The following is an 18,983-nucleotide window of genomic DNA, read 5'->3' on the forward strand; positions in this document are numbered from 1 at the left end:
CTAGGTGTAGTTATGGATTCAGACCTCAACCTGAACAGCCATATCAAGACAATTACAAAATCAGCCTCCTATCACCTGAAGAATATATCAAGGATTAGATGACTTATGTCTCAACAGGATGTGCAAAACTTGTCCACGCATTTATCTTCAGCAGACTGGACTACTGTAACGGTGTGTTTACAGGTCTCTGTAAAAAGTCCGTCAGAAAGCTGCAGCTGATTCAGAACGCTGCAGCTCGAGTCCTCACTAAGACCAGGAGGGTGGATCACATCACTCCAGTTCTGATGTCTTTGCACTGGCTTCCTGTCCAACAAAGAATTGACTTTAAAATGCTGCTGTTGGTTTACAAAGCACTGAATGGTTTAGGGCCAAAATACATCTCTGATCTGCTGCTACCTTATGAACCATCCCGACCCCTCAGGTCGTCTGGGACCGGTCTACTTTCTGTTCCCAGAGTCAGAACTAAACATGGAGAAGCAGCGTTCAGTTTTTCTGCTCCACATATCTGGAACAAAGTCCCAGAAAGCTGCAGGTCTGCTGAGACCCTCAGCTCATTTAAATCAAGATTGAAGACTTTTCTGTTTGCTGCTGCCTTTAATTGAACCACATTCAATTAATATATTAATCAATTTCCTGCATTTCTGCATTTTACTACTGCATTTTATTTCTTACACTGTTCTTAATTGCTGTTAAATCTCCTTTTCTTTTGCCTTATGTTTTGATGCTTTTAATGGTTTTAAAAGGACTGCACAATATATCGCCATTTCCTCCGGGACCGAGTTCGTGCAAGGCGTACACTATGAAACGCAGATCGGCAGAGATCTTTTCCAGACGTGGTTTGTGTGCGAGTAATTGCAGAATTGCGGCAGTGTATGGTTGATTGCGTGCAGCGCAATGTCTCAGGGAGACATCAATTATTGTTTCAATGTATGTTTTAAATCTCCTTTACTTTTTACGACTGAATTTTATTTCTTACACTGTTTCTTTAATTGTTTTAAATCTCCTTTTCTTTTGCCTTATGTTTTGATGCTTTTAATGGTTTTATGTGAAGCACTTTGAATTACCTTGTTGTTGAAATGTGCTATACAAATAAACTTGCCTTGCCTTGCCTATATATATATATATATATGTATATATATATATATATATACACACACACACATTTTGTACCATTTGCACATATATATATATATATATGTATATATATATATGTATATATATATATATATATATATATATATATATATACATATATATATGTATATATATACATATATATATATACATATATATATGTATATATATATATGTATATATATACATATATATATATACATATATATATATATATATATATATATATATATATATATACATATATATATATACATATATATATATATATATATATGTGCAAATGGTACAAAATGTGAACGACTCTCTGATGTTTTGACTCTTTACTTCAGATTTCATTAAACTTGTTTTTGTGCTTTTTACAAAATGTACCAAAACACCGGCAACGAGGAAGATCTTGGGTAGATAATAATAATAAATATGATACTTTATCATACCTATACATATACAGTATGTGTATATATACACATATATATTGAAACATGTGTGTATATCTGTATATATATATACAGATATACACAGAGAGAGAGACGTCTACATTCTCTTTCCATCACTTTGTCCCATCAGAGGCCTCGTCATGTCTCAGATCAACTTCACTGCAGGAGTTCATGTTCCCGACGTCACGACGTTCTCTTCGGTCTGTAGCTGCATGAAAACCAGAAACTTTCAACTTCTTTTCTCAAAGATTCAGGTTCGTCTTGAAGAAGTCAGCAGTGCTGGAACATCTAAAACTTTGACTTTCAGTTGTAACTCGGAGCAAGATGGCGACTTGAACTTTAACATAAATGTTTTAATGACCCATAAAAACAGGGTGTTTTGGTAAGCAAGTTGTTTCCAGGTGAAGCGGTAATAAGCAGTTGGTTTCCATGTTAATCCAGTAATGAAGAGCTCGTTCTCCAGTTACACCAGAGCTCTTAAGGGAAAGGACAGAGAAGCCCCTAAAGCCAAACCCAGCGACAGGAAGAAAGCCATGATGGCCCCGGCTGTCTCTGCTTCATGAGGGAGAACATTCCTGAAACAACAAGGACTATATTACCTACTTATTACTAAATATAAGTTTTTATAACTACAGAAATTAAGATGCAGTTTACATGTACAAGAATACAGCAGTGCTTTCATGAGACAGTTTGGGTTATTTTCAATGTTATGAATATAATCATGAATGCAGATGATGATACTGTGAGTAATCAGACGCATCAGAAGGTTACGTTACTGTAACCCTGGTTCTATGAGCACAGGCAGAGCACCTCGTTCCCACAGCGCTCACTGAAGAGGATGTGCTGTGGGCTCCACACATGGAGCAGAGTGTTACCGATCGAGGCCCGTTGAGGGCTCAACCTTTGCTTATAGAACTAGGGTTACGTTACTGTAACCACGGTTTCTTACTTTGGACCAAAGCACATGCAGAGGCTGGCCAGGTATCCATTACTGAAGGCGAAGAGGATGATGAAGAAGATGAACCAGCCGTCGTGATGGAAGAAGACGGGAAGGTGAAGACGAGGCTGAACGTTACACAGCATGAAAAGAGGGATGAAGATGAGACGACACAAGATGGACACAGGAAGTACCATGCTGTCCTTCCTCGGCTGGAAACAGAGATAATGACTCATGAATTCAACAATTTATCAAGACATCTACACACAATATTAAACATCACCAAGAGAGGGACGAACACACCATCACAAGCCACTGCATGAACTGAGACAGAGGACAGACTGCATGAACTGAGACAGAGGACAGACTGCATGAACTGAGACAGAGGACAGACTGCATGAACTGAGACAGAGGACAGACTGCATGAACTGAGACAGAGGACAGACTGCATGAACTGAGACAGAGGACAGACTGCATGAACCGGGTGGAGACAGAGGACAGACTGCATGAACCGGGTGGAGACAGAGGACAGACTGCATGAACCGGGTGGAGACAGAGGACAGACTGCATGAACCGGGTGGAGACAGAGGACAGACTGCATGAACCGGGTGGAGACAGAGGACATGTAATGCTCGATATGGAACTCACCCACATACAGACGGCCGTTAAGCTCCGCCCGGCCCAGTCACACAGGTTGAAGAGCAGGAAGCAGCTGACCGGGACGAAGAACTGCTCTGTTGAAGAAAACAAAAAGACTCAAACAGCGAGTTGATCTGTGAAGTGAGACAAAGTGACTCTCGAGGTTTTAAGTAATCAGCTAAAGTGCAGAACTTCTTCTTCTTCTGGTGTTTCTGTCCATCACCAAACATCTGAAGGTGCACGAGACAGAACACTGAGACACACTGTACTCCGTGTGAATGCTGACTCAGTAGCAGCACTCTTCTTCTTCTTCTTCTTCTTTTATTGTTTGAACATTTTCCACTTTGAAATGCTCATCTTTCTGTCATGGATTTAATTATATGTAAATATATTTTATTTTACATTATTTTCAATACTTACACTTTAATGAAAAAGACCTTTCAGTGAACACTCTCCATGCCTTGCCTTTGTTCACTTCTGTCCCTCATCTTCTCTTTGCATCCTTCCATCATCTTTGACCGCGTATCCTGATCACATATGTTCACCAGACTATCAAACCACCACCCTGAGCTGCATGTCTGTGGACTGTGGGAGGAGGTGAGAGGCCCCACGCTGACACGTGAAGCACACACTAACTCCACACAGAAGGGCCGTCGAGCCGGGGACTCGATCCCCGGCCCCTCTGTGCTGTGAGGCAACCACAGCGCAGCCCTTTTATATCAGCTCTTGTATGGAGATGGTTGAAAACATAAGACCACCACAGAAGAAGAAACCCTTTCTGAGCACACCCAAAGGGACGACTTACCCCAGGAGCCTCCGTCAGCGAGGGTGGATTTGGTGTCGGCAGTGATGGCGGGAAACGTTCCGATGGTGACGGTGAAGGTGAAGCAGACCAGCAGAGCCAGCCGCCAGATCTGAACAGCCAGCCGGCAGGAAGACACATCGAATCAGCGAAGACACCATTCCATGAAGGTGCACGTGTGTCCGGCCACACCTCAACATGACGTACAAACATAGAAACGAGTGCAGAGCGTTGAATATTCCATCAACGACGTCAGTCAGTGAATCCATCAACGACCTGAGAATACGCTGAGAACATACCGAGAACACGCCGAAAACGCGCCGTGAACGCGCCGAGAACGCGCCGAGAACGCGCCGAGAACGCGGCGAGAACACGATGTGAACACCCTGCGACTCTGACCTTCTGAAAGATGTTCATCATTGAGACGCTCTGCTGTAGGTCCTGGTCAGCAGATCCACCTTCACTCACAGGAGGAGGAGAGGAGGAGAGGGAGGAGGAGAGGGAGGAGGAGGAGGAGGAGGAGGAGGAGGAGGAGGAGAGGGAGGAGGAGAGGGAGGAGGAGAGGGAGGGAGGAGGAGGAGAGGGAGGAGAGGGAGGAGGAGAGGGAGGAGGAGGAGAGGGAGGAGGAGAGGGAGGAGAGGGAGGAGGAGGAGAGGGAGGAGGAGGAGGAGGAGGAGAGGGAGGAGGAGGAGGAGAGGGAGGAGAGGGAGGAGGAGAGGGAGGAGGAGGAGAGGGAGGAGGAGAGGGAGGAGAGGGAGGAGGAGGAGAGGGAGGAGGAGGAGGAGGAGGAGAGGGAGGAGGAGGAGGAGAGGGAGGAGAGGGAGGAGGAGAGGGAGGAGGAGGAGGAGAAGAAGGAGGAGGTATCAGAGTACAGAAACAACATGAGCTAGCCAAACAAAGCTAAGCTAAGCTAATAGTAAACATTGAGATCTGTGTTAAAGTTTCAACTTGTTTATTTTGTACCTCTGCTCATCAGATTTACAGACTTCTCCTCGTCTGGTCTCTGGTTCCTGTTTCTTTCCTGATAAAACTGGAAAAACTTCTGAAAACACAAACACACCAGATAAAATATGAAACATTGTGAAGTAACCATGCAGTCTGATTGGATAATCCAATCAGACGTAGTCTGGAACGAAACAAAAAACAGCTGATACACAAAATACAAGATCCACTTTCACTCTGAACTTGTGTATTATTATGTAGAATCATGTATTGATATGTAATATTATGTATTATGATGTAATTAAATCAAACATCGTGAAAACTTGAAAGGATATGGCGTTCCACCAATTTGGAAGAATCTCGGTTATTCTGCTGGTTCAGGTTTATAGTTAGGACTGGTTCAGGTTTATAGTTAGGGCTGGTTCAGGTTTATAGTTAGGGCTGGTTCAGGTTTATAGTTAGGGCTGGTTCAGGTTTATAGTTAGGGCTGGTTCAGGTTCATAGTTAGGGCTGGTTCAGGTTTATAGTTAGGACTGGTTCAGGTTCATAGTTAGGACTAGTTCAGGTACATAGTTAGGGCTGGTTCAGGTTTATAGTTAGGGCTGGCTCAGGTTTATAGTTAGGGCTGGTTCAGGTTTATAGTTAGGACTAGTTCAGGTACATAGTTAGGGCTGGTTCAGGTTTATAGTTAGGGCTGGCTCAGGTTTATAGTTAGGGCTGGTTCAGGTTTATAGTTAGGACTAGTTCAGGTACATAGTTAGGGCTGGTTCAGGTTTATAGTTAGGGCTGGCTCAGGTTTATAGTTAGGGCTGGCTCAGGTTTATAGTTAGGGCTGGTTCAGGTTTATAGTTAGGGCTGGTTCAGGTTTATAGTTAGGGCTGGTTCAGGTTTATAGTTAGGGCTGGTTCAGGTTTATAGTTAGGACTAGTTCAGGTACATAGTTAGGGCTGGTTCAGGTTTATAGTTAGGGCTGGTTCAGGTTTATAGTTAGGGCTGGTTCAGGTTTATAGTTAGGACTGGTTCAGGTTCATAGTTAGGACTAGTTCAGGTACATAGTTAGGGCTGGTTCAGGTTTATAGTTAGGGCTGGCTCAGGTTTATAGTTAGAACTATAAGCTTTTTTGCGGTCAGAAAAAAAGTTTGCTCTCCAGCTTTGCTGATGAGTCATTAAAAAAGTTATTTTGATAAAAAAGAATGAAATCATTTTTCTCAAGTTGAAGAGATATTTTTGCAGAATTTGACAAAAACTGATGAGAATGGAAGACTTTACCCTTTAATGTTGATGCACAACGTTAACGTTAATTAACATCAACACGCACGCACACGCGTGTGCGTGCGTGCGTGCATGCGTGCGTGTGTGTGTGTGTGCGTGCGTGCGTGCGTGCGTGCGTGCGTGCGTGCGTGCGTGCGTGCGTGCGTGCGTGTCATTTACCAGTTTCGGCAGCAGGATGTAAGAGAGAACGGACAGAAAAATAACAAAACAGGCTGTGATGAAATAACCAAACGCTGCATTTTGAAGCTCTGAGCCACCTACAGGAGGAGGAAGAGGAGGAGAGGAGGAAGAGAGGAGAGGAGGATGAAGAGGAGGAGAGGAGGAGGAAGAGGAGGAGAGAAGGAGGACTATTTACTGATTGAATTCTACAGTAAATCATTTTTACATCATCAATAAATATGTTTTTAATTTCTCAAATGAAACTAAATCAGTTATTGATAAGTTACTGATGAGTTATTGATGAGTCACTGATAAGTTATTGATGAGTTACTGATGAGTTATTGATGAGTCACTGATAAGTTATTGATGAGTTACTGATGAGTTATTGATGAGTCACTGATAAGTTATTGATGAGTTACTGATGAGTTATTGATGAGTTACTGATGAGTTATTGATGAGTTACTGATGAGTTATTGATGAGTTACTGATGAGTTATTGATAAGTTACTGATGAGTTATTGATAAGTTACTGATGAGTTATTGATGAGTTACTGATAAGTTATTGATGAGTTACTGATGAGTTATTGATGAGTCACTGATAAGTTATTGATGAGTTACTGATGAGTTATTGATGAGTTACTGATGAGTTATTGATGAGTCACTGATAAGTTATTGATGAGTTACTGATGAGTTATTGATGAGTCACTGATAAGTTATTGATGAGTTACTGATGAGTTATTGATGAGTCACTGATAAGTTATTGATGAGTTACTGATGAGTTATTGATGAGTTACTGATGAGTTATTGATGAGTTACTGATGAGTTATTGATGAGTTACTGATGAGTTATTGATAAGTTACTGATGAGTTATTGATAAGTTACTGATGAGTTATTGATGAGTTACTGATGGGTTATTGATAAGTTACTGATGAGTTATTGATAAGTTACTGATGAGTTATTGATAAGTTACTGATGAGTTATTGATAAGTTACTGATGAGTTATTGATAAGTTACTGATGAGTTATTGATAAGTTACTGATGAGTTATTGATAAGTTACTGATGAGTTATTGATAAGTTACTGATGAGTTATTGATAAGTTACTGATGAGTTATTGATAAGTTACTGATGAGTTATTGATGAGTTACTGATGGGTTATTGATAAGTTACTGATGGGTTATTGATAAGTTACTGATGAGTTATTGATAAGTTACTGATGAGTTATTGATAAGTTACTGATGGGTTACTGATGGGTTATTCATAAGTTACTGATGGGTTATTCATAAGTTACTGATGAGTTATTGATAAGTTACTGATGAGTTACTGATGGGTTATTCATAAGTTACTGATGAGTTACTGATGGGTTACTGATGGGTTATTGATAAGTTACTGATGAGTTATTGATGAGTTACTGATGGGTTATTCATAAGTTACTGATGAGTTATTGATAAGTTACTGATGAGTTATTGATAAGTTACTGATGAGTTATTGATAAGTTACTGATGAGTTATTGATAAGTTACTGATCAGTTACTGATGGGTTATTCATAAGTTACTGATGAGTTATTGATGAGTTACTGATGAGTTATTGATAAGTTACTGATGAGTTATTGATGAGTTACTGATGGGTTATTCATAAGTTACTGATGAGTTATTGATAAGTTACTGATGAGTTATTGATGAGTTACTGATGGGTTATTCATAAGTTACTGATGAGTTACTGATGGGTTACTGATGGGTTATTCATAAGTTACTGATGGGTTATTCATAAGTTACTGATGAGTTACTGATGGGTTACTGATGGGTTATTCATAAGTTACTGATGAGTTACTGATGGGTTACTGATGGGTTATTCATAAGTTACTGATGGGTTATTCATAAGTTACTGATGAGTTATTGATAAGTTACTGATGAGTTATTGATAAGTTACTGATGAGTTACTGATGGGTTACTGATGGGTTATTCATAAGTTACTGATGAGTTACTGATGGGTTATTCATAAGTTACTGATGAGTTATTGATAAGTTACTTATGAGTTATTCATAAGTTACTGATGAGTTATTGATAAGTTACTGATGAGTTATTGATAAGTTACTGATGGGTTATTCATAAGTTACTGATGAGTTATTGATAAGTTACTGATGAGTTATTGATAAGTTACTGATGAGTTATTGATAAGTTACTGATGAGTTATTGATAAGTTACTGATGAGTTATTGATGAGTTACTGATGGGTTATTCATAAGTTACTGATGAGTTACTGATGGGTTACTGATGGGTTATTCATAAGTTACTGATGAGTTATTGATAAGTTACTGATGAGTTATTGATAAGTTACTGATGAGTTACTGATGGGTTACTGATGGGTTATTCATAAGTTACTGATGAGTTATTGATAAGTTACTGATGGGTTATTCATAAGTTACTGATGAGTTACTGATGAGTTATTGATGAGTTACTGATGAGTTATTGATGAGTTACTGATGGGTTATTCATAAGTTACTGATGAGTTACTGATGAGTTATTGATGAGTTACTGATGGGTTATTCATAAGTTACTGATGAGTTACTGATGGGTTACTGATGGGTTATTCATAAGTTACTGATGAGTTATTGATGAGTTACTGATGGGTTATTCATAAGTTACTGATGAGTTACTGATGGGTTACTGATGAGTTATTGATGAGTTACTGATGGGTTATTCATAAGTTACTGATGGGTTATTCATAAGTTACTGATGGGTTATTCATAAGTTACTGATGAGTTATTGATAAGTTACTGATGAGTTATTGATAAGTTACTGATGAGTTACTGATGGGTTACTGATGGGTTATTGATAAGTTACTGATGAGTTATTGATGAGTTACTGATGGGTTATTCATAAGTTACTGATGAGTTACTGATGAGTTACTGATGGGTTATTGATAAGTTACTGATGAGTTATTGATGAGTTACTGATGGGTTATTCATAAGTTACTGATGAGTTACTGATGAGTTATTGATGAGTTACTGATGGGTTATTCATAAGTTACTGATGGGTTATTCATAAGTTACTGATGAGTTACTGATGGGTTACTGATGGGTTATTCATAAGTTACTGATGAGTTATTGATGAGTTACTGATGAGTTATTGATAAGTTACTGATGAGTTACTGATGGGTTACTGATTAGTTATTGAGCCGTTAGTAAGGACTTGTCGATCATACTTGCGATGGCACAGATCATAGCAAAGGCAGCAAAGGTTCCAGCGAGTCCCTGACCGCTCATGATCGGAGTCGTGTACGAAGCCGGCAGCAACGCAGCCATCCCGAACAGACTGCCCTGAAGCACCGCCCCAAAGGCTGAGAGACAGAGAGACAGACAGGGAGAGAGACAGAGAGACAGACAGACAGGGAGAGAGACAGGGAGAGAGACAGGGAGAGAGACAGAGAGACAGACAGGGAGAGAGACAGAGAGAGAGACAGGGAGACAGACAGGGAGAGAGACAGACAGGGAGAGAGACAGGGAGACAGACAGACAGGGAGACAGACAGGGAGACAGACAGGGAGAGAGACAGGGAGAGAGACAGGGAGAGAGACAGGGAGGGAGACAGAGAGAGAGACAGACAGGGAGACAGACAGAGAGACAGACAGGGAGACAGACAGGGAGAGAGACAGACAGGGAGACAGACAGAGAGACAGACAGGGAGAGAGACAGGGAGAGAGACAGAGAGACAGACAGGGAGAGAGACAGAGAGAGAGACAGACAGGGAGACAGACAGGGAGACAGACAGGGAGAGAGACAGGGAGAGAGACAGGGAGAGAGACAGGGAGAGAGACAGACAGAGAGAGAGACAGAGAGACAGACAGACAGGGAGACAGACAGGGAGAGAGACAGAGAGACAGACAGGGAGAGAGACAGAGAGACAGACAGACAGGGAGAGAGACAGAGAGACAGACAGGGAGAGAGACAGACAGGGAGAGAGACAGGGAGACAGACAGACAGGGAGACAGACAGGGAGACAGACAGGGAGAGAGACAGGGAGAGAGACAGGGAGAGAGACAGACAGAGAGAGAGACAGAGAGACAGACAGACAGGGAGACAGACAGGGAGAGCGACAGAGAGACAGACAGACAGGGAGAGAGACAGAGAGACAGACAGGGAGAGAGACAGAGAGACAGACAGGGAGAGAGACAGACAGGGAGAGAGACAGGGAGACAGACAGACAGGGAGACAGACAGAGAGACAGACAGGGAGAGAGACAGAGAGACAGACAGGGAGAGAGACAGGGAGAGAGACAGGGAGAGAGACAGACAGAGAGACAGACAGGGAGAGAGACAGAGAGACAGACAGACAGGGAGAGAGACAGAGAGACAGACAGGGAGAGAGACAGAGAGAGAGACAGGGAGACAGACAGGGAGAGAGACAGACAGGGAGAGAGACAGGGAGACAGACAGGGAGACAGACAGGGAGAGAGACAGGGAGAGAGACAGACAGAGAGACAGACAGGGAGAGAGACAGAGAGACAGGCAGAGAGAGACAGAGAGAGAGACAGAGAGAGAGACAGAGAGACAGACAGGGAGACAGACAGAGAGACAGACAGAGAGAGAGACAGAGAGAGAGACAGAGAGACAGACATAGAGACAGACAGGGAGAGAGACAGAGAGACAGGCAGAGAGAGACAGAGAGACAGACAGAGAGACAGACAGGGAGAGAGACAGAGAGAGAGACAGAGAGACAGACAGGGAGACAGACAGAGAGACAGACAGAGAGACAGACAGAGAGAGAGACAGAGAGAGAGACAGAGAGACAGACATAGAGACAGACAGGGAGAGAGACAGAGAGACAGGCAGAGAGAGACAGAGAGAGAGAGACAGAGAGAGAGACAGACAGAGAGAGAGAGAGACAGAGAGACAGAGAGACAGAGAGACAGAGAGACAGGGAGACAGAGAGAGAGACAGACAGAGAGAGAGAGAGAGACAGAGAGACAGACAGACAGAGAGAGAGAGACAGGGAGACATACAGAGAGAGAGACAGAGCGACAGACACAACATGACGACTGTTGTACACATGTTCTATGTGTTGAGCCCGTTGGAAGTTAATGAATGAATTGGTTATCAACAAGCTTTTAAAAAGGTTTAATAATTATTATTTAATAATTGATTTGTCAAATTATGATCCACGGAAGATTTGGCAGCAATCAGACGTCCGGTCTGGGAGGAGAAAAGGCGGAGTCTTAAGGTCCAAGAGGCTTTTCTGTAGATCACCTTCGAAAATAATTCACATCTTTGGGCCTTAACAGCAGCGCCACCATGTGGCCGATTGGAGTAAACATTCACATCATTTCCAGTTATTGTTCCAGGTTTCACCCAAATAAGAGTTAAATGAATAAGAACAAAGTGTAAAAGTTGAACCGTAACAAACAAACACAAAACAACTCACAGTTGATGATGACGATCTTCACCATGGTGACGGAGAAGAAGGGCAGCGGCTCCAGAGGAACTCTGACGAGGACGGCGGTGGCGATGAAGACGAACATGATGACGAGCAGACTGCCCATCACGCGCAGATGCTGAGGAATACTGACACAGAGAAGCTCAAGCAATCATCTGAGAGCTCCGGGAGTTACATGAAGAAGAAGAGCAGCAGAGTCAGAGACACTGAACGAGAGCTGACCAGTCCAACACATTCTATTATCTTATGATGTATGAATGTGTTGATGATGTCACACTGAACAGCATCTACAGTGAACCTCCTGCTGTGTTACGGAGCAGCCAGACCTCTCGGATGACCTGGGACGGGTCTGCGTCCTCAGAGACACACTGAACACCGGCTGATGTGCGTCTTACGTCTGGAATAAAGTCCCAGAAAACTGCAGCTCAGCTGCTCCCTCTATAAAACATGTCTGACACTGTTTCATTCTATCTGATGCCTCTTCTGTTGAATTCAGCTGCTTTTTATTTTCGATTCTCTTGACTCTTAAATTACAGTTTTAAATTGTATTTACATTCATTTGTGTCTTCATGTTTCAGGCAAAGTGCTTTGAATCACCTTGTTTGCTTCAATCTGCTATGAATTCATTTCCTTCGAGGGCTTTACGATCTGTACACATACGACATCCTCTGACCTTTGACCCTCACATCCCTCATGAGAACCTCAGAGCTCAACAGAGACTCAATAGACGTCATGTGTACAGAATGAACATCACAACAGACGAGATGCATGAGACAGCACCGGTACTAAGAGAGAAGAGTAGCAGCAACAATAGAAAAAGGACGACACGGGTCCAGTGGGTTCAGAGTCGTGTAGGACTCTTCTTCATTGGTACTGATATGTTGTGGTACTCACAGCGTGTGCAGGAAGGAGTTGAGGCAGGTGCAGAAGAGCAGCGGCAGCATGGCGCACAGCGTCATCACATTGTTGAATTTGGCCTCCAGAAGGCTGCGATGGTCACTTGATGCCTCTGTCTGATTGGCTGAAGAATCAACCAATGAGGAGTCCGTCAGACGGCTGGTGAAGTACTGAAGACACAGACACAGTTCTGTTCATGTACATAACGCAGACTCAAACCAACATGCGGCTCTCAGCTCCAATCCCATTGGTTCCTACCAAACACATTAAGATCTATAAACACACACATAGAAACTACAAACGTGACTCAAATAGGAGGAAATGTTGCACATTAAAAATAAATGTTTGTACAGTTAGATTAGACAATAATGTGAACAGTAACAATGATGAGTTCATCTTTACTTTAATATAATACACATACTATAATATGGCAGAACAATGTGAACAATGTTTCAATTCTCCATCCTTCAAAATAAAAGCTGGTTCATTAGCAGAATATGATGTGTGTGATGGATAACAGACAGGAAGTGACATCATACCACGGTAGCAGTCATGAAGAAGTTCCAGGGCAGCAGCGTCCCCAAGCCGAGCATGAAGAAGATCAGCCACACGCCAAAATACCTGCAGGAAGATGTTTTCAAAATAAAATAATTTATCGTGAAACTTACACAAAACCACTGTGAGCAACAGACTGTGGTGTTTTTACTGTACTTTGGGAACCTTAACCCAAACCGTTAATATGATCTTCAGTTTTAAATCAAACAGCTGCCAGCCATCTGGCTGGCAGAGGTAGACCACCTGGATCACACTCTACTGAAGGTGATGCTGGTAGAGGTGGACCACCTGGATCACACTCTACTGAAGGTGATGCTGGTAGAGGTGGACCACCTGGATCACACTCTACTGAAGGTGATGCTGGTAGAGGTAGACCACCTGGATCACACTCTACTGAAGGTGATGCTGGTAGAGGTAGACCACCTGGATCACACTCTACTGAAGGTGATGCTGGTAGAGGTAGACCACCTGGATCACACTCTACTGAAGGTGATGCTGGTAGAGGTGGACCACCTGGATCACACTCTACTGAAGGTGATGCTGGTAGAGGTGGACCACCTGGATCACACTCTACTGAAGGTGATGCTGGTAGAGGTAGACCACCTGGATCACACTCTACTGAAGGTGATGCTGGTAGAGGTGGACCACCTGGATCACACTCTACTGAAGGTGATGCTGGTAGAGGTAGACCACCTGGATCACACTCTACTGAAGGTGATGCTGGTAGAGGTAGACCACCTGGATCACACTCTACTGAAGGTGATGCTGGTAGAGGTGGACCACCTGGATCACACTCTACTGAAGGTGATGCTGGTAGAGGTAGACCACCTGGATCACACTCTACTGAAGGTGATGCTGGTAGAGGTAGACCACCTGGATCACACTCTACTGAAGGTGATGCTGGTAGAGGTAGACCACCTGGATCACACTCTACTGAAGGTGATGCTGGTAGAGGTAGACCACCTGGATCACACTCTACTGAAGGTGATGCTGGTAGAGGTAGACCACCTGGATCACACTCTACTGAAGGTGATGCTGGTAGAGGTGGACCACCTGGATCACACTCTACTGAAGGTGATGCTGGTAGAGGTAGACCACCTGGATCACACTCTACTGAAGGTGATGCTGGTAGAGGTAGACCACCTGGATCACACTCTACTGAAGGTGATGCTGGTAGAGGTGGACCACCTGGATCACACTCTACTGAAGGTGATGCTGGTAGAGGTAGACCACCTGGATCACACTCTACTGAAGGTGATGCTGGTAGAGGTAGACCACCTGGATCACACTCTACTGAAGGTGATGCTGGTAGAGGTGGACCACCTGGATCACACTCTACTGAAGGTGATGCTGGTAGAGGTAGACCACCTGGATCACACTCTACTGAAGGTGATGCTGGTAGAGGTGGACCACCTGGATCACACTCTACTGAAGGTGATGCTGGTAGAGGTGGACCACCTGGATCACACTCTACTGAAGGTGATGCTGGTAGAGGTAGACCACCTGGATCACACTCTACTGAAGGTGATGCTGGTAGAGGTAGACCACCTGGATCACACTCTACTGAAGGTGATGCTGGTAGAGGTAGACCACCTGGATCACACTCTACTGAAGGTGATGCTGGTAGAGGTGGACCACCTGGATCACACTCTACTGAAGGTGATGCTGGTAGAGGTAGACCACCTGGATCACACTCTACTGAAGGTGATGCTGGTAGAGGTGGACCACCTGGATCACACTCTACTGAAGGTGATGCTGGTAGAGGTGGACCACCTGGATCACACTCTACTGAAGGTGATGCTGGTAGAGGTAGACCACCTGGATCACACTCTACTGAAGGTGATGCTGGTAGAGGTGGACCACCTGGATCACACTCTACTGAAGGTGATGCTGGTAGAGTTGGACCACCTGGATCACACTCTACTGAAGGTGATGCTGGTAGAGGTAGACCACCTGGATCACACTCTACTGAAGGTGATGCTGGTAGAGGTAGACCACCTGGATCACACTCTACTGAAGGTGATGCTGGTAGAGGTAGAGGGTTCCACTATAACATAAAGGCTATATTTCAATTCTGTGTTTTTTTTCTACATAAGCACAAACCGTAACATCAAATGTAGATAGATGTCAGAATGATGGGTTTTGAAGTCCTTGCTCAAGGGCATCTCGGCAGAGCCCATGAGGTGTACTCTCACCTCTCCAGTTACCGGTCCACACTCCGTACCTGGTCCGTCTGGGACATATATACCTGCTACCCTCCAGTTTCCAAGCCAAAACCCTTACGTACTGAGCTACTTCCCCCCAACTAACAATAACTCTTCTTTAGATATTAGCTTCTGTAATAAATGTCAATCAATCAGAATTATCAGAAACTTCAACTGGAAACTCTGTGAACATCTGAACATCTGCAGTATTCATGATTTCTTCTTGAACTTAACAGGGGGAGACTTACTTGTCTCTCGGTGAGCTGACGGCCATTATGCTCTGAGGATCTGATCAACTGAAGACCTGATGAACTGATACAGAAAGAAAATAACTCAGACTTCAGATACAAGACAAAGTAAAAGACATCAAAATAGACACTTATATAACAAAAGAGGTCAAGATCTTTACTTCAGAAGAGCAACAACATCAGTACGTACAGGCGACTCTGTTACGTTAAGTCCATGATGTCATTCCTCGTGGCTCCTCCCGACCGCCGATGTCTTAATATGGGTTCATATCGCCAGCTGCCGTTTAGAAACGTGTTTTCAAACGGCAGCTGATGTTTGTGAACGCCGCTCTATGCGTCTGCAAGCGTCCATGAACAGAAGCCCGTCGGTGTCTGTTAACGTCGGTGCAATGCGAGGGAATAAGACTCTACTGCTGACTTTCAAGTTGTTTTTCAATCATTAACCTTCAACCCACAGAATTAGAGCTTTGCATGCTGACTGCCGGACTATTACCCGGCTGCAACGGTGCACAGACTGGTTCCATTCATCATTCACCGCCCACTGCAGTGGACCTGCAGAACAGGCAACTATTGCCTATTAGCCGAAACATTGCGTGCATTGTCGTGGACACTTTCTTCACTTTCCCAGTAAGTCTCCATCCCATCAACTATTGTTCGTTCACATGCAGGTGGTCAGTTATGTGTCTGTCTGAAGGTGAGCTGACCTTTGAGCTGGATCAATGACGGTGACTTTTGCTTTACTTTTTATTTCAACGGTTATCAGTTAATTGTGATCATCCCTTTTTATTCATCACAGCATCATGGCAGATTGCAAAATAGTCACAAAGTTCAATCTCCTGGTTTTACATGGACGCAGATAGTTTGTGTTCAGGATGAAAACAATACGAATGGAAAGTTAATTTGGCACCTTTGTTGTGGTGGAAACACAAATGAAACGCAAACGCGCGACTATGAACCGGTCTTCAACCACAACACCGATGTTCGACACCACACATCCCAAAGAGTTGTGCTTTGGTTCCCTAAAGTTGAACCTTTGTGATGGTTTCCTGAACTGAAGAGGCCAACTGTCTAACGGCACGTACTTCATTCTCGACCGAGCATAATGTCGTCATGTCACTTTACACAAAACCAATCGATTGCATCTTGGTGACGTCTGGAGCTGCTGCTGTAACATGTCAGCTCTTCACAACTTACCAGGAACAGAATGGACTTCCAGCTTCTACCTTCAGTGTTTCTCCACGACAGCAGGCTCGCCGTCCAGATGTTCTCAATGTCCTCCACGTTTTACCTCGACTACAACCACCTTCTGTCTCACTCTGTCTGTTTCGGTCTCTTCAGTCTCTTTCCAGTCAGTTGGGAAATCTTTCTTCCTGTATCTGTCACGTCTTTTCTTGTCCTTGTTCCTCTCTCAGAGATCGTCCTCCTCTCATTTGTCTCTCGTCTTTCTGCAGTTTCAGCAGAATCAGTTCTGCTGTCTGCGGTGACCTTTGACCCCTGATATCAGTCAGTTCAGTGGACTTTGTTTCTGTGTAAATGCTGAATATGTGATAACAGAACAACCAGATAACTGGAAAGGTGCACTGAGTAGAGTGCAGATGTCTGTCAGGTGTGTCTGCTACGACCAGAGCGCCATTGAATGACTACCACACAGAAGGTACTGATGGGAGTATTAGTACACACAGAAGGTACTGATGGGAGTATTAGTACACACAGAAGGTACTGATGGGAGTATTAGTACACACAGAAGGTACTGATGGGAGTATTAGTACACACAGAAGGTACTGATGGGAGTATTAGTACACACAGAAGGTACTGATAGGAGTATTAGTACACACAGAAGGTACTGATAGGAGTATTAGTTATATGTGAACTCACTTCTGCAGCGTCTCCTCCACTCTGGACTCAATCAACTCAATGTACCGATCAATCTGTGCACGCACGCACGCACACACACGTAAGAAGCATGGTTTATTGATCAATATGTATCAATAATCGGATGATAAAACAACCCTTAATAGTCTGAATCAGTGACACATTTGAACTTGTTGGCTTTTGCACTGAGACAGTCGTTGATATCTCGGTGGGAGTCGTCTCATTGAGTTCATGCTCTGCTCTATAACACAGACAACTGTCTAGCTCTACGTTTCACGCTCTCATTGGGACGTTCGTATCGGCAGCGACAGAAGAAGTCCTCAACAATGCTTCCAAAGTAAATCCATTAATAGTAAAACACTGCACAGTAAAAGTATTGCATTTAAATGTTTACGTTAATGAAGCGTGAAAGAGAGGCATTAACAGCACATTCATTTATTTTCCAGGCGGAGCTTTTAATTCTAATATGAATATCAAATCTGAATCTGAACATTTCTCTGTCAGGTAGATATATTTCTACAATGTTTTCCTCTGAAGTAGAAGCACAGAGTAAGTTGTATACAGTTAATTTGCATATTCAATCAAATTAATAGTACTTTTGGGGCATTTTTAAGTTATTTCGGGGTACAATGAGTTAGAATAGGAACATAATTCAATACTTTTAATATCTAAACATCATACATTTGTAGCAGTTTGTGGCCCTTTTCTGAGAAAAGCATGAGTTTGGCTGCATGCTGTCAGGAACAGCTACTATAGAAGAATATATAGAAACTATAGAAGGTGTAAGCAGAAACAAATGATTTGGCTGAAACATTCAGAACAAAGGTTCTTTAATGTTCGTCTCATTTTTGATGCATGTTCTGTTAGTATCAGATGATCAAATTCATGAAACCAAAACACATTATTCTGCGTTACCTTTTTCTTCTGGTAGATCAGAGGTGTGGTGAAGAACGTGATGTCATGGTTGAGAAAGAAGACTTCGTTAGTTTGTTTCTACTGATTTAAACCAACAAGTCGGTAAAATGAAGTCTCACTGAGGATTAGGATGGTGACTCCATTAAAGATGGCTCCAACATACATCATCATCCACATGACAGCAGCCAACTGGACCAGCAAATAAAAACACATCTGAAACACGTGGAGGACAAAAGAACAGCCGAAACACGTAAAGAACAAACAAACGGCCGAAACACGTAAAGGACAAACAAACGGCCGAAACACGTAAAGGACAAACAAGCGGCCGAAACACGTAAAGGACAAACAAGCGGCCGAAACACGTAAAGGACAAACAAACGGCCGAAACACGTAAAGGACAAACAAACGGCCGAAACACGTAAAGGACAAACAAGCGGCCGAAACACGTAAAGGACAAACAAACGGCCGAAACACGTAAAGGACAAACAAACGGCCGAAACACGTAAAGAACAAACAAACGGCTGAAACACGTAAAGAACAAAC

General features: G+C 43.1%; 1 protein-coding gene across 1 annotated transcript; it reads right to left on the minus strand.

Moving 5' to 3' along the window:
* Window positions 1-1,981: 1,981 nt before the first annotated feature.
* Window positions 1,982-16,962, minus strand: LOC306785226 (equilibrative nucleoside transporter 1-like). The gene is made up of 13 exons (XM_079279514.1): window positions 16,848-16,962; window positions 15,654-15,717; window positions 13,186-13,267; window positions 12,644-12,816; window positions 11,738-11,877; window positions 9,523-9,657; window positions 6,323-6,420; window positions 4,913-4,991; window positions 4,349-4,407; window positions 3,953-4,061; window positions 3,157-3,242; window positions 2,521-2,720; window positions 1,982-2,146 (listed from the first exon to the last, which is right to left on the minus strand). The coding sequence occupies exons 2-13, from the start codon at window positions 15,677-15,679 to the stop codon at window positions 2,035-2,037; spliced, it is 1,299 nt and encodes a 432-aa protein (XP_079135640.1). The 5' UTR covers window positions 15,680-15,717; window positions 16,848-16,962; the 3' UTR covers window positions 1,982-2,034.
* Window positions 16,963-18,983: the final 2,021 nt, after the last annotated feature.

This window comes from Melanostigma gelatinosum (genome assembly GCF_949748355.1).
Source record: "Melanostigma gelatinosum genome assembly, chromosome: 11".
Classification (NCBI taxonomy): Eukaryota; Metazoa; Chordata; class Actinopteri; order Perciformes; family Zoarcidae; genus Melanostigma; species Melanostigma gelatinosum.